The sequence below is a fragment of the Pelophylax lessonae genome (assembly GCF_965119305.1).
Source record: "Pelophylax lessonae genome assembly, chromosome: 12".
Taxonomy (NCBI): Eukaryota; Metazoa; Chordata; class Amphibia; order Anura; family Ranidae; genus Pelophylax; species Pelophylax lessonae.
The window spans coordinates 53925543-53951540 of record NC_138779.1 but is presented as its reverse complement, the minus strand read 5'-3'; the positions used below and the strand labels follow the sequence as shown (position 1 = coordinate 53951540).

General features: G+C 43.3%; 1 protein-coding gene across 1 annotated transcript in view; it reads left to right on the top strand.

Moving 5' to 3' along the window:
* LOC309568857 (glucose-6-phosphate exchanger SLC37A2-like) overlaps positions 1-25998 on the top strand; it is a gene marked incomplete at its 3' end in the record, with an annotated part of 66990 nt that overhangs the window by 19677 nt on the left and 21315 nt on the right. Inside the window, exons 3-8 of the mRNA XM_082274642.1 lie at positions 2736-2826; positions 8554-8632; positions 15401-15536; positions 17782-17858; positions 21244-21410; positions 23127-23167. Coding sequence (XP_082130768.1) covers positions 2736-2826; positions 8554-8632; positions 15401-15536; positions 17782-17858; positions 21244-21410; positions 23127-23167 — 591 coding nt within the window. The remainder of the gene's footprint in view (positions 1-2735; positions 2827-8553; positions 8633-15400; positions 15537-17781; positions 17859-21243; positions 21411-23126; positions 23168-25998) is intronic.

Sequence of the window (25998 nt, the reverse complement as noted above, 5' to 3'; positions counted from 1 at the left end):
CCCCGGGGTCGCCTGTAACAATGGTGAGAATGGTATTACAGTAAAATACAGAGGAGCCATCTACACCCACCAACATACCTTCAGCCATCATACTAGACTTTTCATCAGAGCTGCCAAATGACGTCATTTCAAAAGTAATTTTCAATATTCTTAAAGCGGCACTAAAGGGAGGAACCATCTCCTTCCCAACCTCCCTTGCCAGGGATTCCATCTTCTCCTGTGTGCCAGGGGTTTTGTGCATCTTCATTGGCCTGGCATGTGATGATGTCACTCCTGTGCATGTGCAGAAGCTTCTCATCCCAGCACAGAGGATTGGCCGGCTGCTGTAAGCTGAGCAGCTCATGCACAGCTTAGTTTACAGTCTGAGGATCACTGTGAGCAGACAGGTAGGTGTGTTATACAATAAAAGATTTTTCTTTTCTACAATAAATTGCCTGCCTGCTCTCAGCGGGAGTTGGGCTGGATGAGGAGAGGCAGCGATTGCTGTCTCTCTTCCCCGGTCATCGGGGAAAGTGTGAGAAAATCTTCTCTGTGACAGACAGGGAGAGATCACAGGATTCAGCATAGCTGAACCTGCGATCTCTGTCTGTGTCACAGAACCCCCTCCCCCCAGACACGTCAGTAAGCATGAGGCATACATTTAACCCCTTGATCACCAACAGTGTTAACCCCTTCCCTGCCAGTGTCATTATTACAGTAACAGTGCATATTTTTAGCACTGATTACTGTAGTAATGTCACTGTTCCCCCCAAAAGTGTAAAAAATGTCAGTTAGGGGTCCGATCTGTCCGCCGCAATGTCACAGTCCCGCAAAAAAACGCAGATCGCCACCATTACTAGTAAAAAAAAAAACAATAAAAATGACATCTTTCCCGAAGTTAGTAAACGCGATAACTTTTGCGCAAACCAATCAAAATACACTTATTGCGATTATTCTTACCAAAAATATGTAGCAGAAAACAAATTGGCCTAAAATGTTAAAAAATTTTGATTTTTAAATTTTTTGGGGGGAATGTTATATATCAGAAAGTGAAAAATATTGTCGCTCTTTTTTAAAAAAATTTAAAATTGCACAGGTGATCAAATGCCACCAAAAGAAAGCTCTTTTGTGGGAAAAAAAAAGGACATAAATGTAATTTGGGTACAGCGTCACACGACCGCGCAATTGTCCGTTAAAGTAACGCAGTGCCGAATCGCAAAATATGGCCTGGTTGGGAATGGGATAAAATGTGGTCGGGAAGGTGGATAAAAATACGCTCATTGAGAATTTTTCTTGTCAGACATGTAGCTATATAGATTTTGGCCTAAATATATGACAAAAATTGAATATATTGGATATTTTTTAACAGTCAAAGTAGAAAATGTCAATTTTTCACAAAATTTTTGCTTTTTTTTATTGGTATCGCAAAAAATAAAAAGCGCAGAGGTGATCAAATACCACCAAAAGAAAGCTCTGTTTGTGGGGAAAAAAGGACGTAAAATTTTGTTTGGGTACAGCATTGCATGACCGCGCAATTGTCAGTTAAAATCACGCAGTGCCAAGTTGAAAAAAGTGGCCTGGTCATTGAGCAGCAAAATCCTCCGGTTTTAAAGTGGTAAATTCGGCAGCCTTCATTAAACTAATCCCTGGTGATCCTGCCATGAAGGTCCTTGTTCAGGCACTTCCTGTTATAGGGTGATGACACTCTGTCCCTGTACCCCAATTGTGCTCCTTTCTTTCTGCATCAGACACTTTTCAGGTGTGTGAAATGCCTTATCCTTGGCTGTGCCCTGTTCTTCCTTCCCCTGACCCCTATGCCATTACAGGGCACAGTAGCGACATGGGGCCGACAGATGGAACTACAACATAAGCATTGAACCAGGCATCTGACTCTCTGTGAAAGGAGCTGGGTACACAGAAGGTTCTTTAGTAGCTGTAGAATATGGAGATCAGCAGTATGGGAGGCAAGTCAGGTAAATACTAAAGCTGAACTGCATTCCCTTCAATATAGCACAGTTGTACCGGCTCCTCTCCTGTACTGAAATTAATTACTCTGATTACCCTGCACACTGTGAGATACTCACAATGTGCATTATAGGTCAGATAGAGCCCACCTTATTCCCTGGCTGGAGTATGTCCAGCATCATCTAGCCCTTTCCTCCCAGTCTGAATGTCCCTGGCCCACCCCTTTTTCATTCATTGGATTTCAGTTCTTTAACCAGGAAGGCTTAGCATGCCAAGTGGGTTTTACCTAGGGTGGCCTGCATGCAAATACATCCTGCCTAGGAATGCCCACTGCTCCAGACTGATAGTCACCCATTAAAGCATCTCTACTAAATTCCTCCATAGGGCCAGCCCACTGCTTTCATCGGGACTGATGGCTCTGTAGAGGAGTACTGAGGCAGGATGCTGTCATGTTTTCAGGAAGCCATGTACACCACTCAGCCCCTCCCACCAGCCATGATCTGCCTGCATTGCATAGAGAAAAACAGAGATCCGGTGATGTAATCTCTGGTTATCAAACAGGAAATGTAATTAAAATCGAAAAATTTTATATAACATTTTTAATATGTTGATGAAGAGGGGGGGGGGGGGGGAGATAAGGAAGTGAATTTCAGCTTTAAACATTTTCATCACTAGCTACAAGTCACGTGTGCTTGTAGTGAGAAAATGACTCTTGCAACATATTGCATATAAATGTCAGCACGGCTCTTTTCACGACTGTTGTATATTATTAACATGTTTTGTGCTTACAGGCTGAGCTGCATGAAAATTGCTCTGGATTTCCCAACCCTCCAGCAAACCTCTCCGAAAATGACACCACATGGTGTTACTGGGCCCCCTTCAGTAAGTGGGAATAGACTAACCTCACACTGATGACCTCAGTGCTGATAAAACGTTTCATGTAGATTCTCCATTCCTGTGCTTTGCCCTAAAGTGATTGTGAACCCATTTTTTTTTTTTTTTATTAAATAACAAACCTGTCAATAATTTTGCACTGAGCAGCCTAGATCCTGCTCTTCTCATGCCCCCCCCCCCCCCGGGCACTCCTGGCTCCTCCCCCCTGCCAAGTGCCCACCATAGCAGGCCACTTGCTATGAGCGGACTTGTATGGGCTCCGTCCCAAGCTGGCTCTGTGTGCTATGCGATTCGACTCCGCCCCCTGCTTCCTCCTCACTGGCTGTGATTGACAGCAGCGGGATCCAATGGCCTATGAGTAGGAAGAGTGCAGAGAGCTGTTGCTGTCATGCACATCTCTGGATCAAGTTTGGGTTCAGGTAAGTATAGGGAAGGGCAGGAGGAGCTAACCTCAATGCAGAGAATGCATTAGGGTAAAGAACCTTCAGTCTTTAGAACCATTTTAATTTGCACTGTGTCATGAATTAACATGTATATGAAATAGGTAAAATCCATGCTTAAAATTACATAAACATAAGTAAATCAAGCTGCCAGGTTAATATAATATTGACAATATTATAATAATTGGAATAGAGTTCATAAAGCGGCGCTAAAAAAACCTGGGGAGAAATTTCATCAGCAGCTTCAGTGCAATTGGACACCAGTAACCAAGGTGAGTGATTCTAACTCCTTACCAGAAGATAGAAGTCATAAAGCCAGAAAACAAAATCCTCTTCAACAGACCACAATCAACTCTGCTGTGCATCCACAAATTCACTCAAGGATGAGAAACAGACGGTATTTGAGATCCAGAAAACCAAGATGTTGGGCAATAAAACAGAGACTCGTGACAGGTTGGATTTCCTCACATGGAGCCGATCTGACTAGTGGGTGTATGTATGGCAAAGTGATTCAACCAAATCCATCCATCAGAATTAATCAGTCCTTCCCCAAAAAAATAAATAATCTCAAAAGATAGTACGTAGGTAACTGCAATGAAATTAATTTGAAAACTACTTACAAACGAAGAAAGATAAAAGCAGTGTGCACTCAAATTTGAAGTCTGTGGTTCTCAGCGTGTCTATGCTGGGGTAGAAAGGTCAACTGACGCGTTTCAGCCAATCATTTATTGTCTGCGGTGCCCATCCACAGCATAGGCACGCCTTTTAAGCTAACAGGAGCAGCTGCGATCAGGGACGTAAGAAGCGTCACATGACACAGATAATGCAACTCCTTTGTATGAAGGAGATGAAGGCAGGGCTGCGTTCAACTTGAAAAACAATATAATAAATGGAAGACATAATAACATACTAAGCCTACAAATTCAATGATATCATCTTGGATCAATTTTACAATCAAAGAGAATAATAAAGGAAAATAATAACAACAGGATAAATCTGCCTTAAACTAGATTAGCCATATTAAGTGTATTAAAACACGGCAAGCAAATTAACATCAGCCAGCCAAATCTCCCAGAGCCCCACATAAATAAACCAATTAAATAACAAATGGAATGAATTCACAACATCTCTGAATAAAATTCATCCCTAATATATACGTACATAATGAGCATGATACAGATCACAAAAAATTCAGTTAAAAACAGGATCTATATTAGAGATCGACCAATTATCGCAAAGCCAATATATCGGGGGCCGATATGCACTTTCCTCGATATATCGAAATCGGCCACCAAGGTGACCGATATTGCCAATATTTCGGGAAATTGCTTGTACCGGAGTGATGCCTGCAGCTAGAGGCATCACCCCGGTACCGGCATCCATAGCCGACGGTCAGCTGTCTTGTAATTGCAACCGATGCGGCTGAGAAGCCGCTCGGCTGTTCACTACAAGGAGCGGGAGGGGACGTCCCCCTCTCCCGCCACCTTCTGCTGCTTGCCAGGGTCTCCCGTCCCACTGGGAGACCCGGGCAACCAGCCTGCACAGCCGCCGAAGTCCTGATCAAAGCCGCATTCGGCTCTGATCGGGTCTTCATGCAAAAACCCAGAAATTATGTCATGAGTGACATCAATTCTGGGTACTGTCTGGCGCCAGATTAAAAAAAATGACAGCATTCAAAACAGCCAAACTGAGGAGGGGTTTGGGGTCTTTTAGACCTCCAGATCCCTCCACAAGAGTACCTGTCAAATAAAAAGAAATACCATTTTTTTTATTTTTTTGGTACAAAAATATCGGCCGATACCGATATGCATTGGCCAAAATATCGGTATTGGCAACGAAAAAACAATATCGGTCGATCACTAATCTATATACAAAAAAAAAAAAATACCGAATCTAAAAAGTGACTAACTGAATCAATATTTGTTTTAAACCATAATGAAAACTTAAATCAAGATACTAAAATGCATACAAAATTCATTAAACTATACAGTATCTTCAAGATAAAGTGCAAATAATGTAAAAAGTGTCATGAAGTGCACTGTGCAATAATAGAATTGATTGGAATATTTGTGAAAAATTGATAAGACTAAAAACATGTGCAAAGTCCTTGTAGGGAATAGTGCAATCTCTTCATATACAGTGCAACGTGAAAGAGTGCAGAAACTTCAAATGATGTATCAGTTCATCAATCCCAGTGGATGATCCAAAAGGGATCCCTTCACCAGTGTACTGAACTGGCACCACTGTGCTCTCTAGCCTTTCACCTTCAAATAACTTCGTATAGAATGCAATATCAAATATCCTGTGCAGGGTCATTCGTGACTACTTCCCATCCACTACATGCCTCACCCTAAGATTTGACATTACTCTGAACACCACCTTAGACCTTTCCAATCTGAGAACTGGTGGTACTACCGAAGTGACCGTAGTTAGAAGTATTTGAATTTGTCAACCCTGCCAATAGTGTTACCAAAACTGGCACAATTGCTTGCCAGAATTAGACACATGGTTGTTTTAAAGAAAACTACCACCAGAAAAGTGTTGTTGAGGCTTAGTGGAGCTCTAGACCCCAGGATAGGTGAATAACAAAATAGGGGGCTTAAATTTTAGAGGCAGATCTGTTTCCCAAAGGGTCCCTATGGAGGTCAGACATGCATTAAAATGTTTGAGTGCACCGTATGACTTTAATGAGTTTATTGATCACAAGGAGGGAAAAAGCCAACACTCCCACTTCATCAGGGCTAAGGAACAAACAACATAAAATAAACCAAGGATCTAAAAATACAAATCTCCAATATATTGCTAATAACCTAATGCATATAAAACCATTTATTTATATATACGGTAAAAGATCGCTATAACCATAGTCCTGGTGCCTATGTCACAAAGTGAGACCTTCCTGCAGTAAAATGTCACTAGTGCCCTGAATGGGACTAAGCTTGCCGACCTTAAAAAAAAAAAAAAATATATATATATATATATATATATATATATATATATATATAATACATTCATCCTTTTTAATGACATGTAGATCTTTTATTTATTTATTTGTACTTGTTTACTAAAAGAAAAAGATTAAAAGAAAATTGGGACAGTGTGTGTGTTTTTTATATTGGCTGAATAACCTGTTGGCAGAGCAACAATCTAAACCGATATTTTTCTTTTACCAATGCCAACAAACATGGATGGCAGGGAAAGGCGAACAATGGGCCTTTGCAAGAAAAGCTGACTATTATTCCATATACAGTATGTGTTGCCACTGAGGTGAACGATGCTCATGTAGACCCCGCAGAGAGTCTGACTGATAGGTAAACCTGTAGGAAAGAGGGATGGCAGACACTAGACATCTAATGCCCTCCGGCTTCCATATTAAAGTAAAGGATAAGACTATAATGCCATAAATGTATTTACCTGCTGGCACAACTGGGACATTAGTGACCATTTATCATCCTTGGTGTTTCTCATTTATTGGCCCTCGTCATTGAATCCTAACACTGAATCATTTAATTTACACACAATTAGCAGATAAGAGACTTATGTAAAGGTTGAAAACTGCATTAATAACTTTTTTTTTTTTTTAATGGCTTTCCATTGCTGTGGTCACATGATGCATCTACCCCTAAGCTGTGGGTCCTGGTTAAGCTAGCCATACACTTGTAGATTTTTAAATTAACGTTGAACCATACAAAAATTCTAAGTACATTCAGTAACTTGACAAATGTAGTTTGATGAAATTTTGTTTGTTTTTAGCATTTGATTTTGGTAATAATAGATAAGGAAAGCCACGTACATGGTTAGAAATTTGTACATTGAAGAAAAATTTTCCATCCTGTTCCTTCAAATTCTCTTGTATTTGTGGTCAGAAAAGAATGTTGATTGGACCCCAGTAAGGATTAGAAAAGCTGAACATTTAGACTTGTCTATTGCAGCAGATGTCACATGGCAGTTAGAAGATCTGACCTGTTGACATATTATTCGTTTGAAAATATATTCAGGTTCAAGCTTTTCATATATAGGATTTTAGCGATTAGGTTTACATGAACTCTTAAGTATTTCGGTGTGAAGGCGACATTAATGCCTCTGGAATAAATCTGTAGTATTCCATAATTATGAAAAATTGAAATCAGCAAATACAAATGTAAGAAAGCTGCTGTGCACCAAGGGCCAATATACCAAATCCCAGATCATAAACATAACAATAAATAGTGCAGCGTTAGAAATAGAAAATTAAGCATAAATAAATGGAAAAATAAAAAATATGAAAGCAAATAAAGTCCCAATGTGAGAATAGTGTGATCATGCACATAGACTGTACGATGTACTCCACTTTGTGTGTACAACACCCAGTCACAGTCTTCTCACCTTAAAGGTAGCCCCTGTTTTGCCAAACGGGCTAACATAGCACAAGATTCTCTCGGAAATCAACGTGATCCTAATCCTGATGACCCATGCACGTGAGACCAGAGATCCTTAGCCAGGGGACTTGCTAGGTACGACCAGACCACTTCCTTAGGAATCCAAACTTTTTATGACAAGAAGACTCTGATCCCCAGAGTCGATCCACTCATCCATATAAAAAGAAGAGGTCTGGACATAGTGCTTTATCCCTTAAAAAACAATTTATTGCTACATATACATAAAAAAGTACCTGAGAAGGCACTAAACACAGCGCACTGCGAGCGCCTGTCAAGTAAACACACTAGCAGCGATGGATGGTGGGTGACGTCACCGGCCCCTCCCCCTCCGTACGCGTTGCGTCCTTGGGTGGAACTTCATCAGCGAACGAAGATTCAATAATTGGTGTTTTACATATCCTAGGATCAGCACAGTAACGTTTTCCTCTGTGCTATTTTAATTAATGAGTAATAACTGCTATTTGTAATGTCAGCTTAGAACTTCTCTTTGAATCCTCTGTTGTTTAGAAAATCTTAAGAGGAGACCCATAGCTGACATGTGACTAAATCATTTTTCTTTGGGGGTCACACATGTTGGATACTTTAAAAATTTCCTTTGCTGGAAAATATTTTGTATTTCTGGTTCATACAGTATATGGTGCATGCATTCTAAATATATGTGAAATATAAAGCTACCTATTACCTTCAGGGTAAAGATGTGTTTTTTTTTTTTTTTTTTCAAGCATGTTTTTTGCATTCTGAAGCCTGGACAAATTCTACCATGCTTTTACATAAAATGAGCAACATTCTAGCTTAATTTGGCTGCTGCTATAGAAATACAGTATGTAAAGAAAATAAACTTGGTCTTTTCATTCTAGATGGTCCCAATTATAAAGAACTTCTGGGGTCTCTGGACACAGCATTTCTAGTAGCATATGCCATTGGCATGTTTCTGAGGTTAGTATATGAATATATCGCTGATTTAGATTTTGACAAATACTACTACTACTACTACTACTACTACTAAATTTGAAAAAATACTAAAATTTGGAGCCCAGACACCACCAAGAATGTGACTCAACAGAGCAAGTGACCATAATGGCATGGCAGTCCTCAGATCTTGCTTGTTTTTGCTGCCAATTTTTGTCTTAAGTATATTCGGTTTAGAGGAGAACTGTTGTTTGGGCACGTTTTTAGATCCTCATCTTATTATTCTGTCCCATACAAGAGATAAGTGCCTTGAAAAAGTATTCATATCCCTTGAAATTTTCCACATTTTGTCATGTTACAACCAAAAACTAAAATGTATTTTTTTGGGATTGTATGTGATAGACCAATACAAAGTGGCACATAATTGTGAAGTGGAAGGAAAATGATGAATGATTTTCAACATTTTTTACAAATATGTGAAAAGTGTTACATGCATTTTTAGCTTTGTAGAACCACCTTTCGCTGCAATTACAGCTGCAGATCTATTTGGGGATGTCTCTCCCAGCTTTACACATCTAGAGAGTGACATTTTTGCTCATTCTTCTTTGCAAAATAGCTCAAGCTCCGTCAGATTGGATGGAGATCACCTTTAAACAGCAATTTTCAAGTCTTGCCACAGATTCTTAATTGGATTTAGGTCTGGACTTTGACTGGGCCATTCTAACACATGAATATGCTTTGATCTAAACCATTCAATTAAGCGCTGGCTGTATATTTAGGGTTGCTATCCTGCTGGAACCTCCGCCATTATCAGTCATTATCACATAAAGTGCAGGCATTCAAAGGTTTGAGAAACCTGATGCAAAGCAAAGCTGACCCTCTCTGTTTTAGGTCCATGCAGGCGACGCATGCATACACGTGACGTCACGTGCCATGCCTCTGTGCATGGGGCCACAAATCTCCTCAATTTCCTTGCCCCGGGCTCCCCCTCTCCTGGAATGATAGCACTGGGGCCTGGGGCTGAGGACAGTGGTCCGCGCTGCTGCTGATGTCAGTCACCGCGCGAGCTGTGACTCGCAAGTATTTTTTTTTAATGGGGAACAAAAGCCGCTTCTTTACCAGTTTTCAGAGCGCTGATCGCTGCTCACGTGACCTGCCGCCTCTCCTCCTCCCCTCCTGACTGACGTCAGCAGGGAATCCTCAGCCTCGCCCACTGCAGACAGCTGCCAGACAGGGAGAGGAGAGAGCTGGCGGGTCATGTGAGTGGCGATCTGAAAACTGGTAAAGAACAGCTTATTTTTTTAAAACACAGACACAGGGGCACGGGCACACATGATTTTTAAACAGACAGGACAGGATAGTATAAAGTGGCTTAACAACCACTTTAAAGGGGAAGTAAGTTGAGATTCCAGGGGGGGAACTTGCCCCCCCATGCGGACGCCCATGTGTGCAATACTCTTTCCATTTTTGGATGATGGATTGAACAGTACTCCGTGAGATGTTCAAAACTTTTGGGATATTTTTTTATAATCCAACCCTGCTTTAAACTTCTCCACACCTTTTATCCCTGACCTGCCTGGTGTGTTCCTTGGCCTTTGTGATGCTGTTTGTTAACCAAGGTTCTCTAACAAACCTCTGAGGGCTTCACAGAACAGCTGTATTTATACTGAGAATAAATTGCACTCAGTTGGACTCTATTTACTAATTAGGTGACTTCTGGAGACAATTGGCCCCACTAGATTTTAGTTAGGGGTATCAGAGTAAAGGGGGCGGACTACAAATGTATGGCACACTTTTCAGATATTTATTTGTGAAAAATTTGAAAACCATTTATCATTTTCCTCCCGCTTCACAATTATTTGCCACTTTGTGTTGGCATTTTGGTACTTGATTTTCCTCCATCTTGCAATGTCCTTTTGGGTGCAAAGAGACTGGCAAAATCTAAAGAGAAATTCTCTGTTCACAAAAAATAGTATGGGCTGTTACAAAATAAGTGCTTTCCCCCTAATCATGCTTAAATTTTGATGTATTTGGCAAAACATTAAACAAGGATTACCTCACTTCTGCATTTATCAGATTCTATTCTGACTGTAGTATCTGACGGCTCTCCTCAGCGGTGCTAGGCTGAGTGAGGCCCTGGCACAACATACTTAGAAGCCAATGTTTGTGATGTGATTAAACTTTGCTATAGACAATACACTTAGAATGTCTTTCAATGTGGTATTCTCCTGTGCCAGAACAAAGCCAGCTCCATAAAGACATGGTTTAACCAGTTTGGTGAACTTCAGTGTCTGCACAGAGCCCTGACCTCAACTCTACTGAACACCTTTCAGATGAATTTGAACACTGATTGAGAGACTGGTCTTCTCATCCAACATCCATACCTGACCTCACAAATAGCCAAAATCTTGTGGATACCCTGCCAGAAGAGTAAAAGCTGATAAAGCCACAAAGAGGGCAACCCCATAATAATGGCCAGGGTTTTGAAATGGGATATCCAACAAGCTCCTATAGGTGTGATATTTAGGTGTCCAGTAGCATTTGGCCATATAGTGGTCTGCGGATCAGGCTTCTAAAAAGGCTCTACAGATCTCCCCTTTAAGGGGACCACCTATTTGGGTCTTTGTTGGAATCCGCTAAGGGCAAGTCATCGCGTAATAGATGGGGCCCTTTTTTTTCAGCACACTAGCAGCCCCTTCATGCTTTCGGCAGGCAGGAGCAAGGGGTGATTGTGACAGTTCCCTCTCAGGAACGCTTTCAGGGGTTCTATTCAAATTTGTGTACTGTGCCCAGAAAAGAAGGCAAAGTACGTCCAATTCTGGACCTCAGGGCTCTGAACCGCTTTGTGCGGGTACAGAAGTTTCGAATGTAATCCATTCGAACGGTACTGGTGTCTCTACACCAACGATTTTTTGGCCTCTATAGATATCAAGGATGCATATCTACACATCCCTATCTACGCTGGACACCAGTGTTTTCTTTGCTTCACTGTAGAAGAGGAGCATTCTCAATTTGTAGCATTACCCTTTAGTCTCGCCTACACCCCCAGGGTCTTTACCAAGGTGCTGGCTCCGGTGTTGGCATTACTGCGCCAACAGGGGATTTTGGTACTGGGATACCTGGACCATCTCCTATTGAGGGCGAACTCTCCTTCAGCCCTGTTGGGCGACTTGATTATCACTGTACACACTCTGCAAGAGTACGGTTGGAACATCAATCTCAAAAAATCTGCCCTAATACCTTCATTAAGGATTATCTGGGCCTAACTCTCGATTCCGCTTTGGCGAGGGTCTTTCTTCCTCCGGATAAGCTGCACAAGTTGCAGGGGGTGATCCGTTTGCTGTTGGCTAACAATCCTCTCTGCTGACTTGCATGCGGGCCTTGGGTCGATGGTGTCAACCTTCAAGGCGGTTCCATTTCCTCAGTTCCACACGAGACCCTTACAAAGGGTGATTCTCGTCAAATGGAACAAAGATCCAAAGTCCTAGGACGCTTTGATTCGGTTGAGTCACAACACAAAGACTGCTCTACTATGGTGGCTTCACTCGTTGGCACTACGCCAGGGTAAGTCCTTCCTTCCATTGTATTGGACGGTGGTAACCATGGATGCCAGCCTGTCAGGCTGGGGAGGAGTGCTGGGGAAGTTCTGCGCCCAGGGGTCCTGAACAGTAGAAGAGTCCAAACTTCCGATAAATAAGAGAGATAAAGCTTTGCCTGAGCCACTGGACAAATCAACTGCAAGATTGATTGTCCGGTCCGGATTCAATCGGACAATGCTACGGCCGTGGCTTACATCAATCATCAAGGGGGCACCAAGAGTGTCTTGGTGGCCTGGGAGTTGACCAAGATCCTGGATTGGGCAGAAAAATTTGTTCCAGCCCTCTCTGCAGTGCACATCCCAGGTGTGGAGAACTGGCAGGCGGATTACCTGAGTCGTCAGGTGTTGGATCAGGGGGAGTGGTCCCTACACCCGGAGGTGTTTCATCTCCTCCTGTGTGTCCGGTGGGGGACACCCGACGTCGACCTGTTTGCTTCTCGACTCAACAAGAATGTTCAGAGGTTCGTAGCCAGGTCTCAGGATCCCCTGGCCGATGCCACAGATGCACTGGTGGCTCCTAGGAGTCAGTATTGGCTGATTTATGCATTCCCTCCGCTTAAACTTCTGCCGAGGCTTCTTCGCAGGGTAAAAGTGGAAGGGGTTCCGGTCATTCTGTTGGCCCCAGACTGGCCTCGCCGGTCTTGGTACACAGACCTGATAGGTTGGTCACCGATACTCCCTGGAGACTTCCTCTCAGGGAAGATCTGCTGTCTCAATGACCGATCTTCCATCCTGCTTTACAGTCGCTGGCTTTAATGGCGTGGCTGTTGAAAGCCAGGTATTGAAGGATAGAGGTTTTTCTTATTCAGTGATTCCTACACTACTGCTCCCTGGAGACTTCCTCTCAGGGAAGATCTGCTGTCTCAATGACCGATCTTCCATCCTGCTTTACAGTCGCTGGCTTTAATGGCGTGGCTGTTGAAAGCCAGGTATTGAAGGATAGAGGTTTTTCTTATTCAGTGATTCCTACACTACTGCTCCCTGGAGACTTCCTCTCAGGGAAGATCTGCTGTCTCAATGACCGATCTTCCATCCTGCTTTACAGTCGCTGGCTTTAATGGCGTGGCTGTTGAAAGCCAGGTATTGAAGGATAGAGGTTTTTCTTATTCAGTGATTCCTACACTACTGCTCCCTGGAGACTTCCTCTCAGGGAAGATCTGCTGTCTCAATGACCGATCTTCCATCCTGCTTTACAGTCGCTGGCTTTAATGGCGTGGCTGTTGAAAGCCAGGTATTGAAGGATAGAGGTTTTTCTGATTCAGTGATTCCTACACTACTGAAGTTCAGGAAGTCTACTTCCAGGAAGATCTATCATGGTACGTGGAAATCTTACATTTTATGGTGTGAATCATTGAAGGTGCACCCTCACTTGTTCTCGGTGGCTAGGGTTTTGACTTTTCTTCAAAAAGGTTGAGCAGCGGTTGGCTTTGGGCACTATCAAAGGCCAAGTGTCCGCTCTGGCTGTGTTTTTCCAATGCCCTTTAGCTACACATGCTCTGATTCGCACTTTTATTCAGGGGGTTCCCCATATGGCTCCCCTGAGGCGATCCCCACTACCTCTGTGGAATCTGAATTTGGTATTGTCTGTTCTTCAAAAACAGCCCTTTGAGAACATTAGGGAGATTCCTCTGCTTGCCTTGTCTCAGAAGGTTGCCTTTTTGGTGGCTATTACTTCTGCCCAGAGAGTATCTGAATTGGCGGCAATGTCCTGCTGCTCAACTTATCTGGTGGTCCACAGATATAAAGTGGTACTCCGACCTAATCAGTCGTTTCTTCCTAAGGTGGTTTCTGATTTTCATTTGAATGAAGACATTGTGCTTCCTTCATTTTGTCCTAAGCCCAAGCATTCCAAGGCAATGGCATTACATTCTTTGGAAGTGGTGCAGGCAATTAGAGTTTACCTGGCGGCTACTGAGTCGTTCAGAAAATCAGATGCTCTATTTGTCCTTACCGAAGGATCTCATAAAGGATTGGCTGTGTCTTCTGCGACCATATTCAGATGGATCAGACAGATGGTAGTTCAGGCTTATTCGCTGAAGGGTCAGGTTCCTCCTTTCCCTGTGAAGGTGCACTCTACTAGGGTGCTGAGTGCTTCCTGGGCTTTTCGCCATCAGGCGTCAGTGCTGCAAGTTTGCAAGAGGGCAACTTGGTCGTCAGTGCACACGTTCACAAAATTCTATGAAGTAGATGTGTTGGCATCTTCGGATGCCTCTTTTGGCCGAAAGGTTTTGCAGGCTGCTATCTAAAAGAGAATTTTTTTTCTCTGAGGGTGTATGTTTTTTCTGGGTGAGCTCCAGTTGCTCCTGGTTGAGCTCCAGGTTACCTGGTTGGCTAAGTTTAGCCTTGGGAAATGACGTTCTTTTTTGCGTTGTTTTTCCCACCCATCATGCAAATACTGCTTTGGAACGTCCTAATGGTCAAGAAGGTATGGAGCTGTGTCTGTCAATGGACGATAGAGAAAACTGGATTGTTGACTTACCGTAAAATCCTTTTCTCTGAAGTTTCTTTGATAGAGGCAGCACCCGCCCCTCTTATTATGAGTGGGATGGGGTTTTTTCTTCTAAGCACTGTTTGCAACAAAACTGAGGGCTATAGCAGAGTGAGTGGGTGTATCCCTGCAGGGACTACCCCATAGGCGTGGTAAAGCTTTTTCCTGGCTACTGTCCAACTCCTGTAGGGGCCAGCATTCCCCAATGGTCAAGAAGATATGGAGCTGCGTCTGTCAATGAACCTCAGAGAAAAGGATTGTACGGTAAGTCAAAAATCCAGTTTTTGAACTGGGCAGAAAGTTGTATTTCACTACAAAAACTTTATTTTTTTATTTTACAATAAAGCAAAGCAGTGAGCAAAACAGAGTTCAGAGTTTCTGCTTCAGCGATATTTTATCAATGGTGAGCTTTGACAAATACACATTACTTACTCCTAATTAGAACTGCACACCATAGACCCGCTTGTTACTGTCTTCAAGCCATTCATTCTATCCGTTGAATTAAGGCTTTAAAACCATCAGTTGCTTCACAGAGCATCCAAAATGGATTTATTGTTGGTAAGTAAGAGATCATCATGAAGTAAATAAGGTGTTCCTACTGTTTAGCAGCTTTCTGATATTGGAAGACCATAGAGAACATGTCTTTGAAAGAAGAAAACAATCTTTTATTTATTTATTGCTTTTATTTATTGCTTTTATTTGCTTGCAGCGGTATGTTTGGTGAACGTCTTCCATTGCGCTATTATTTGTCCGGTGGTATGGTCATCTCTGGTGTGTTCACAGCTTTCCTGGGACTGGGCTATTACTGGAAAATTCACGCCCTTTGGTACTATATCCTCTTTGAGGTGAGATCTTAATATCAAAGAACAATACCAGTATGTAAAATAACCACATAATAGAACACCAATATAACAGTATGCTAGGCATGAAGAACAGTAGTGTTTTTCAGTACTAAAATCAGAAATGGTTCTTCAGTTGCCCTGACCCATAACATTAGTTTAACCCTTTAGGTGACTATATACTGAACAATCTGACTGTACAATCTCCTTTAGATCTGCAATCAACTATGTAGTAAAAGGGCTTGCTGAATACAAATTGAATGGATTACTTGGGTGTGTCCTCTTATTTCATATTTTTGGTAAATGTATTGGAGATTGTATAGTATTTGGCCAGCTTTAGGTTGATTTTATCTATTAAAACTCAGTTTTAAAAGTCAGTTTCAGCTAGATATACTCTGTACTATGGCTGGGTTCACACGTTTCCGGACGCAGGTTCGTCTCTGGGGTCCGGTGTCTGTTCATCGGTTCAGGTGGGATTCAGGTCTGAATTTTTGCCTGAATTCGCACCTGAACTGGACTCAAATATGCACCGGTCCCTTTTTCAATCCGGTCCATGGCCGCCCCAGACATGTGTGAACCAGCTCCATTGAGAGCCGGTCACACTTGCCTGTCATGCGAATTGGATGTGGGGAAACACACATAAGTTTTAACCTGGCCTTAAAGATCCCATTTTCATAGTTCTATGCACTTTCCTGATTAAAGAGGTTGTAAACCTCAGAATTAAAAAAAAAACAAACACCTGAAAGACAAACACATAATGAGCTAGTATGCATGCGCGGGAGCCGACTTTCACGGCACTTGGCTCTGAAGGAACGGCACGAGGGGCCGTTCCTTCAGAGCGCATGCGCCAGTGATGTCACTGGCTGCATGCAAGCTAAAATCTCCTAAACGGTACATGTTTAGGAGATATTTAGAGTACCTATAGGTAAGCCTTATCATAGGCTTACCTATAGGTACAAGTTGCAGAGGAGGGTTTACTTCCTCTTTAAGTAGTTTTACAGTGTACCTAAATATGACTGTGAAGTCCCGTAGGCACCAGGGTTTGATCCCAAAGCCCAGTGCACTCCCTAATGTATCAGAGATGGTCAGACATGTCCACTATCTTCCTCAGTATCATAGGACATTTATGCTGAGGAGTGTGGCCATTGCTCATTTATACCCACATAAAGCACTGAAGTGGGAGAGCAGAAAGTTGTATTTCACTACAAAAAGAGGGTGTTTTTTATTTTACAATGAATAAAACAAAGTTTAAAAAATCTGGACATACAGAAAAAAAAATTAAAGTGCATCTAAGCTCAAAGAGTACAAGTTAAAATGTATCTAAGCCCAAAAACAAAAATATAATATATTGCAGCTTACTAGTCCTTAGATGTGATGGCTGCATTCATTTTTCAGGCTTTTTTTTCATGTATTTTCACCTGGTAACACTTCAAATGACAAACTTCAATCTCTGCTTCGCTATGCTAATTTTTCTACTGTATCCATAGAAGGAACCATGGTTGTCACCCAGGACACTGCAATAATATTATATTGCATATTAAAGTGGTTGTAAACTCCTACGTATACCCAGTGAAATGACTGGACCCACACACAGCTACACAGAGATTAAACAAAATCTCCTGCATAATTTTCACCTGTCTATCTGCAGCTCTTTCTTCTCTACATCCATCCAAAATTCTGAATTTAAAACTTGTCAGGCGGAAAACTGAAGTTACACTCTGCAGAGCTCAGTGAGGAGAGCTCTGAGAGCTGATTGGAGGGAGAAGACACACCCCTCCACACAGCACACTTGAAGAGAGCTGAGGCTGTCAATCAGCTGGAGCGCCCTCCCCTGTCACCTTTTTTCTCTTGGTGTCAAGAAAACTTGTCAGAAGTGATTCATGCTGATAGCAGAGGAAGGAAGAAGCAGCCAAATGTGACACGTTGTGCTTTTAATTGAGACAAGTACACACTATAGAGGGATATGCTTTGTTCATATTTCATGTCTGAGGTTTACAACCTCTTTACATTTTTTTCTGGTTAAAAGTTAAAGCTCATTCCTTATACCATATTAGTGCCAACAGTATCTACTATAAAGCATTACAACCCTGTGACAGAATCAAATTAATTACATTCTGTCCTATTGGTGTTAGGAAATTTATAGGACTTTCCATTAAAAATGTTGGCTAAACCTTCTCTTATTTAATTCTGTCTATTTGTGATGCTTCCTTATGATGGGTCAGCTCACTAATCATGTTTTTTTTTTTTGTAGATATTAAATGGTTTTGTTCAGACTACAGGATGGCCGTCTGTGGTAGCCTGCATGGGGAATTGGTTTGGTAGAGGAAAGTAAGTTATTAATACAGCTGTGTGTGTTTCTTCAGTGTATCTTCAGAGGTTAAAGATATCCCTCGTACAATATAGAGGAACAAGCAGATCATAGTGCGCCATTAGTCTGTTTTATGTGTCAGTGGACCTCTGAGTGTTGGTTTATCTTTGGGACTTTTGAGTTTTGTGCGTCATTGAGACCCCCCAAATATTAGTGTGTCTTTGGGACACCAGAATATTACATGTGTCATTGGGCAGGGCTTAAAATGTAAAGTCCTGAGCTACTAGGCAGGCCTTAAGAGTTACTCCCCACCAGTTGCCCCACCCAAACCCTACCCTGACCCACCCATAATTCCTCCCCTAAACACTCCCTCGTAAAGGAACTCACTGTTAAATGTTTTATGCAGAATTAACCACTTAAGGATCGGAAGGTTTTACCCCCTTAATGACCAGGCCATTTTTTGCGATACGGCACTGCGTTATTTTAACTGACAATTGCGTGCGACGCTGTACCCAAATAAAATTGATGTCCTTTTTTTTCCCCACAAATAGAGCTTTCTTTTGGTGGTATTTGATCACCTCTGCGGTTTTTATTTTTTGCGCTATAAAAAGAGCGAAAATCCTGAAAAAAAAACAATATTTTCTACTTTCTGCTATAAAACACAGCCAATTAAAAAAAAAAATTAAAAAATCTTTTTTTTTTTTCATTAATTTAGGCCAATTTGTATTTTGTCATATATTTTTGGTAAAAAAAAAAAAAAAATCACAATATGTGTGTATTGATTGGTTTGCGCAAAAGTTATAGCGTCTAAAAACTAGAGTATAGATTTATGTCATTTTTATTTATTTATTTGTTTATTTTTTTTACTAGTGTAGCACCCTACAGGTAGGCGCTAGGTAAAGATATAGTGGGCCTTGTCTGCCTAACAGCAGGGCTGTGATTTGTTAGGTCGGGTGTCATGGCTTCCAGATGTGTCTGCTGATGGGAGAAGTATCCCCACTGGCTCCTGTGAGAGGTTTCTCATAGGGCAGTGTGGGAAGCCCAAACCGAGGGACACATCCCAGTTTGTAAATACCCCAGAAGACAGATTAGGCTGCAAAGGATTCTGGGAGTGGGTATAAGTTTGGGGGAAGTGCGTGACAGGGTGTCTTTGGCAGGAGCAGAGTCCCAGGAAGGAGAGTGTGGCTGTCTCTCTTCCTGTCTGATAAAGGTGGATGTCTCGGGGTGTCGGCCGAGTTTCCAGAGTGCGCTGAGGGAATCTGGTGTGCCGAGAGCCTGCGGAGAGAGAGAGGCATCCAGTCCCAGTAAAGCCTACACAGGTCGTGAGTACTGAGGATTGCCCCTGGGGGTCTGCCTAGTGTCAGAGGGGACCACCCTGGAAGGGCTTCTAGGATCCAGTGTCAGCTAGCTTTAAAGGGGGTGCCTAGGTTGAGGACCCTGTAATTACAGAGGGGGGTACATAGTCAGTGGACCCTGAAGAGTTCAAGTTCAAGGGGGCACCTGCAATTGGGCCCTGAATTGTACAGAGTATGTGTCAGTTGTCTGCAGAGCTAAACAGAGTTCTACTTCATACTACCTCTAGCTGGCCAAGCGGAGGACAGTATTCAGCGAATTACACAGTCCAACAGAGTCAGGAGTTCTAAAGTATTCAGTTCTGGATCTTCTGGACTAAAAGTCGAGGATTCAGCACTTCTGTGTTCATTAAGGTATTCTCAGCGTTAGTGAGCGTTGGCTGGCGCCGGCTGGCGTCAAGGAAGCGCCAACGAGCATTTTTCAAGGATAAAGTCCCAGTTGTGTATAGTTAAGCCTCAAGGAGTATCCCACTCATTCCCTTCTCCTATCCCCTACAAAACCAAGAAAAACCACAAACAAAGATGCCGGAGTTGTCGCTGCTTCAGTTGTCCCACCCAGGGTCACAGCTCACATGGTCTGGGGAAAGTACCGGTACTAATGGCAGACCCACATCAGGCCACAGGCCTGGAAACCTTGCTACACTAGTAATGGTAGGAATCAGCAATTTTTAGCGGGACTACGACATTGCAGCGGACAGATCGGACACCTAACTAACACTTTTGACACTTTTGAGGAGACTAGTAACATTAGTACAGTAATCAGTGCTAGAAATATACACTGCTATGTACTGTAAGGACACTGGCAGGGAAGGGGTTAATACCAGGGGCTAACAAAGTGTGTCCCTAGGGGGTGTTTCCTAACTGTGTGGGGGATGGACTGACTAGATGAACATAGAGATCTGTGTTCCTAAATAGCAGGAACACAGGATCCCTGTGTTCATCTGTGACAGAACGGCGGTCTGCCTTGTTTACATAGGCAAACAGTCGTCTTGTCTCTATGTGGAGCGATCGCGGGTGGCCGGCGCGCCCCAACTGGCTATTACATGAAACAACATACAAGTACGTCGTTTCGCGTAATAGAGCCGACCTATCACAGTAAAAGTGCGGTGGTGGCTGGTTGGCAAGAGGTTAAGATACAAAAATAAATATTAACAACAGTGACTTTAACAATATTAACATAAATCATATTTCATTGATCTGACTGTAATAACTAAAATAAGGATAAAATATGATTGGCTACTATAGGCACTGTACACATCAATACTACCTTGTTAAGTAAATATTTTAATGCTATATTAAATATAGCATTAATAAAATTAAAAACAATGAATGACACTTTCACTGATTTAGGATCCAGAGAGACTTACAGCGGGGCACAGCACTGGACAGGGGAGCAGGAGCTGCCAAGGTTAACATTTCCTGTTAACAAGCTGGTGATTGGTTGCTAGGTGGTCTGAGCAACGAATCACCAGCTTAATAGGAAAAGTAAACCTTGGCAACTCCCGCCCAATCCCCCTCCCCGCCCAGCCTCGCCCCCACCTTATCTGGTTCTTTTGCCGACTCTCCCTGTGTGCCAGGTCCTGCTAAGAGAATATTAGGCGGAGGCTGGAAGGAGAATCGGCTCCCATTGAACCCTGCCTGCCAGCTGCGCCCGCTCCCCCTCTAAGTTTTCTTCAGTTTATTTCCACTCGCCTAATACGAGCAGGCGAGTGGACATTTTAAAGGGCTGATTGGGACACCAGAATCTTGTGTGAATATGTTATTGGGATCCCTAAGTGTCAGTGTTTCAATAGTCTGGGACCCCCCTCCCACCCTCTGTGTGTAAGTGAGCCATCATTTTAACAACACAAAAAGAAAAATAAATCTGAGGATGCCTCAAAAAATATACATCAAATCCATGTCTGTTTTCTCATTCCACATGTGATTTAACCATGTTATAATTAAAGCTACTTAGTTGTGTCTCTGTTTATCTATGTTGGAAGGATAGAAATACATTGTAAACTTCTCTATTGATACAATCTAATTGGCACATTTTACTTTGTTCCGCTCACAGGCGAGGGTTCATCATGGGGATCTGGAACTCTCACACAGCTGTCGGCAACATATTGGGCTCTCTAATTGCTGGGGCTTTTGTCTCCTCTGCCTGGGGCTTGTCCTTCATCGTACCTGGAATTATAATCGGTGCCTTGGGAATTATATGCTTCTTCTTCCTTATTGAGTGTAAGTCCCTAGTATATTTGTTCTGGCACATTTTGTGCCAGTGGCATAGCTAGAACCTTCAGGGCCCCAGTGCAAGAAACCATGAAGGGCTCCCCTGACCTCTGACCAGGGCCCTTCCCTCCGAAACTGGTTGCAAGTGCGACGTTTGTTACCCTGGTAGTTCTACCGCTGGTGTCAGAAGTTTTGTAATTTTTTTTTTTTTATTGTGTGTTTTGTTTTTTTTGTTTTTTAACAATAGTATTTTTTAAAATTATTTTTTGCAATTTGTTTAAGAGCCCTGTTGGGGGGGGGGGGGGCTTTGGTGAGATATCAGGGGTCTAAACAGACCTCTGATGTTTTTCCTTTGAGACACAGAAAGGTAATTAAGGTCACAGCCCTCAAACTCCTCTGCAGCCTCAGCTACACTGAATGAATGGACAGGAATAGATCTGTACAGAGGTTGCCGTTCTTTCACAAACTAAAGCATAGTAAACAAAGTTTACTATGTTTCAGTTATAAATGGACAGAGTCAGTGGTCAGTGATGGGTACGGATCACTGACTCTTTATTCAATAAAGAAAGGGGCCGGTAAATGTGACCCTTCCCCGCTCTCCATCCTGACAGATCCCCCGCAGCAGAGGGAAGGGGGAACCTGGCACAGCTGCGGGAAGGAGGGGGGGGGGGCAGAAGAGAGCACAGGGGGCCAGGAAAGAGCACACAGGGGGCAGCAGAAAGAAGCTGGATAGGAGGAGCGGCAGGGCGGTTGCATATAGAGCAACCAATCTCTCCATTTTCTCCTGCAGTCGCTGTATGCCCCCTTCTCTTCCTCTCCCTCCTGCAGGAGGAAAATGGAGAGATCCGTTCCTCTATATGCAGCCACCCCTAATGCTTCTCCTATCCAGATGTACATGGGGGCTGCATGGGCCCCCAGGAGCATGGGGCTGGGTCACAATTGCGACCTCTGCTTTTGTGTTGGTAGAACAGTGTACTGTGTAATTAGTTGTTTTTTGGGTGGGGATGGTTTTGGTTGTTGAACTGCAGCAATTTGGTAATTGTAGGTTACAGTATTTTATCCTAGAGTGCGGGCCATAAAGTATTTCCTGGCTGAAGGTATCTACAGTACAGAAGTGGAGCCTTTACCAGCTGAGGCATTGTTCAGTTTATCATCAACAATCATAATAGTAATAACACTTCTCCCCCTGGGGATTCAAAGCGTTTATCAATCTGGTGTTGGAATCTTTGAAGAAAAGGGTTTGTCAGGTTTTGCTATAGCCTGGATTTATAGGTGTGTCCTGAGTCTGCAGAGAAGTTCTTCCTGGACAATGGATGGCAGTGAGCTCCATGTGGTGTGTGCTGCAAGACAGAATGCATGAGATCCAGGAGATTTCAGGACGATTCTGGGCACCAGTAATTTTTATTTTAATTTGTAATTTTTCTCTTTTCTCTGACGAGCAGAAGGCACGTATGGGAGTATGGGTGACCAGATGTTCTGTCAAACAGGGGGAGGCAAGTTATTTAGAGTTTTGTGGGTAGGCTGACTTTTGAAGGCTATCCTCCATAAAATTGGAACCCAGTGTGAGGGGCCTAGAATTGGGGTGATGTAGCAGTGACGGAGCTGGTGGGTGAACACATGATTGCTGCATTTTGTTGGTATATCTGTCCTGATAAATCATGTCAGGTCATGGCTGTCTCTTGAATTTATCTCATCCAAATGGTCTTATTTATGCTTTCGCTGCAGATCCTGAAGATATAGGCTGTACCCCTCCGGATCAGAACAATGTGAGTCCTTTAATTACCATAAAAAATACCTCTCTGAAAATCCTTGTAAAGAACCTGCCCTAGACAGGTATGCCTGGATGTCTCACCACTTCCTCAAACTGAATCTATCTAAAACCAAGCTCATAATATTTCCTCCTCTACGTGCCCCTTCCCCGGAATTCTCTGTCAAGATCAATGGAATAACTATTAGTCCTTCCACACATGTCAGGGTGCTAGGGGTAACCCTGGACTCTGCACTGTCCTTTCAGGCTCACATCCAATCCCTGTCCAAATCATGCCGCCTTAACCTCCGCAACATCGCTAGAATACGGCCCTTTTTAACCAATGACACCACCAAGCTCTTAATTCACGCCCTGGTTATCTCTCGCCTCGACTATTGCAACTCCCTCCTCATTGGATTACCCTTACATAGATTATCCCCCCTTCAATCCATAATGAATGCAGCTGCAAGACTTATCCACCTTACCAACCGTTCAGTGTCCTCCAACCCTCTCTGCCAATCCCTTCATTGGCTTCCACTCACCCAACAAATAAAATTCAAAGTGCTAACAACAGTTTACAAAGCCATCCACAACTCTGCCGCCAGCTACATCACTAACCTGATCTCAAAATATCAACCTAGCCGCTCTCTTCGGTCCTCCCAAGACCTCCTGCTCTCTGGCTCCCTTGTCACCTCTTCCCATGCTCGCCTCCAGGATTTCTCCAGAGCTTCTCCCATTCTTTGGAACTCTCTACCCCAATCTGTCCGACTGTCCCCTAATCTATCCATCTTTAGACGATCCCTGAAAACCCTTCTCTTTAAAGAAGCCTACCCGGCTACTAACTAATAACGCTGTTTCTCTTGCTCCATCAGCTCATCCCCCACAGCCTTTTGTATCAATTGACCCTCCCTTTTAGATTGTAAGCTCTAACGAGCAGGGCCCTCTGATTCCTTTTGTTCCAAATTGTATTGTAACTGTAATGTCTGCCCTCATTTTGTTAAGCGCTGCGCAAACTGTTGGCGCTATATAAATCCTGTATAATAATAATAATAATAATTTAGGACAATGAGATAACAACATTGACACTGTATTTATGGCAGGATTGGTGGTTTTCTTTCCTTTACCTGCATCTAGTAAGAAGTAGAGAGCTACAATATAGAACATATTTCTCTATCGCTCATTGACAGACGTAGTCTTCTTGATTCTCAAGAGCTGGGTTATGTTGTCTCCGCAGGAGTAGGACTAGGCAGAAAGACAAAACGTTCTGGCTCCACCTTAGGGGCAGTCCCTGAGGGTATATCCTCCCTCTCTCTGCTACAGGGAATCAGTTTTTTTCTGTCTAGTCAGGAGTAAGGACCTAAGCTCCTTGCTGGGATCTTTTTGGTCCTGGCAAGATTTTTTCTTTAGAAGAAATATTTTTTAGGTAGTTTTTTCTCCAGTGTTTTTCCTGTGAGATCTTCAAGCAAAAAACGCCGGACTGGGCGACACTAGTGGTCACCCCAGCCGGCCTACGAGCGCGCGCAGACCATTGCATTGCGCTTGGTCGGCCGCGACACATTCAAGTAAGTATGCGGGGCCGGGCGACGGGCTGGATGTTGAGATCCAGTGGTCACCCCGGTTTCTGCCTACGAGCGCGTGCAGACCAGAGCTCCGCGCTGGGTCGGCCGCGACGGAGTCCCAGTGGAGGGACTGACCTTGCGAGTTAAAAGTCTCGCTTGGACGCCAGGAACCAGAGAGTCGAGGCGTCCGGAGTGGTCCACAAACCCCCACCCCGGTGGAGAGGGTATTGTGAAGAGAGGGTGCCTGTCGGTTCGGTATGGTGAGTAAACGTTCCCTTTTTTCTTTCCTCGTTATGAGGCAGTATGAATTATGGGCCCCTCCATACATGGTCAGTATATATCTGACACTAAAAGTCCCCCTTGTAAATACAGTATGTGTTTGTGGGAAGTGGACTTGGTTTGAGAGCTAACACTCTACCCAGCAGACTGTAGCATTACAGCAGACATAGGAGGTATAATCCTACCTTATTTGTAGTGTATCTCCTGTAGATCTATCAATCGCCACTCAGCAGAGATGCAGGTGGATGTGCTGGGAAAAACGATTTCGGCGGTCCGCCGCCATTTTGCCGTAGACCAGGTGCATGCATGTCCTCAGGTCACGCCGGCCGCCATGTTTTTGGAGTCTAATGTCTCCTATATGGGGGCGGCCATGTTTCATGAGCCCAGCTACCTCGTGGAGAGCTGGGAACGCCGGAAGGCGTACACAGGGGGCGGAGCCACGTCCTTCTACCCGGGAAAAAGCAACAGCTCCTTCCAGTCTGTAAAGACAGACGCTGACTGCAGTTGGTTGGAAACTTCACTGCATCGGTTGGTGAGCCTTGGGGGTCCCTCTCTCTCTCTGTGGGATCGAGAAGCAGGTACTCTGAGGGGCGCTATTGCGCTAGGGGGAGACACATAAAAAAAAAAATAAAAAAAAAAAAAAAAAAAAAGAGGTATTTTTTATTTAAAAAAAAAAAAAAAAAAAAAGTTTTTTTGTGTTTTCTGGCAAAGGTGTCCTGAATTAACATGGACCCTGCCACTCATGTATCTCCTCCGGATCCCCTCGAGGGGTCTGCGGGATCCTCCAGCACCCCACTGACGATTAAATCATTGTCCGCTATTATGGAAGCTTGTGTCCCAAATGGAAGTGGCTTGTCAGGGACAGGGCGCAAGTAAGCGACCCCCGCCTAACCCCTTATTATCTGAAACCTCGGATTCAGACTCTGAGCCTATTTCTGCAGTTGCAGGTACTTCATCTGGTATTGGTGTCTCGTGTACTGTCTTTTCAGACAGTGAGGAGGATGTTTCGGCA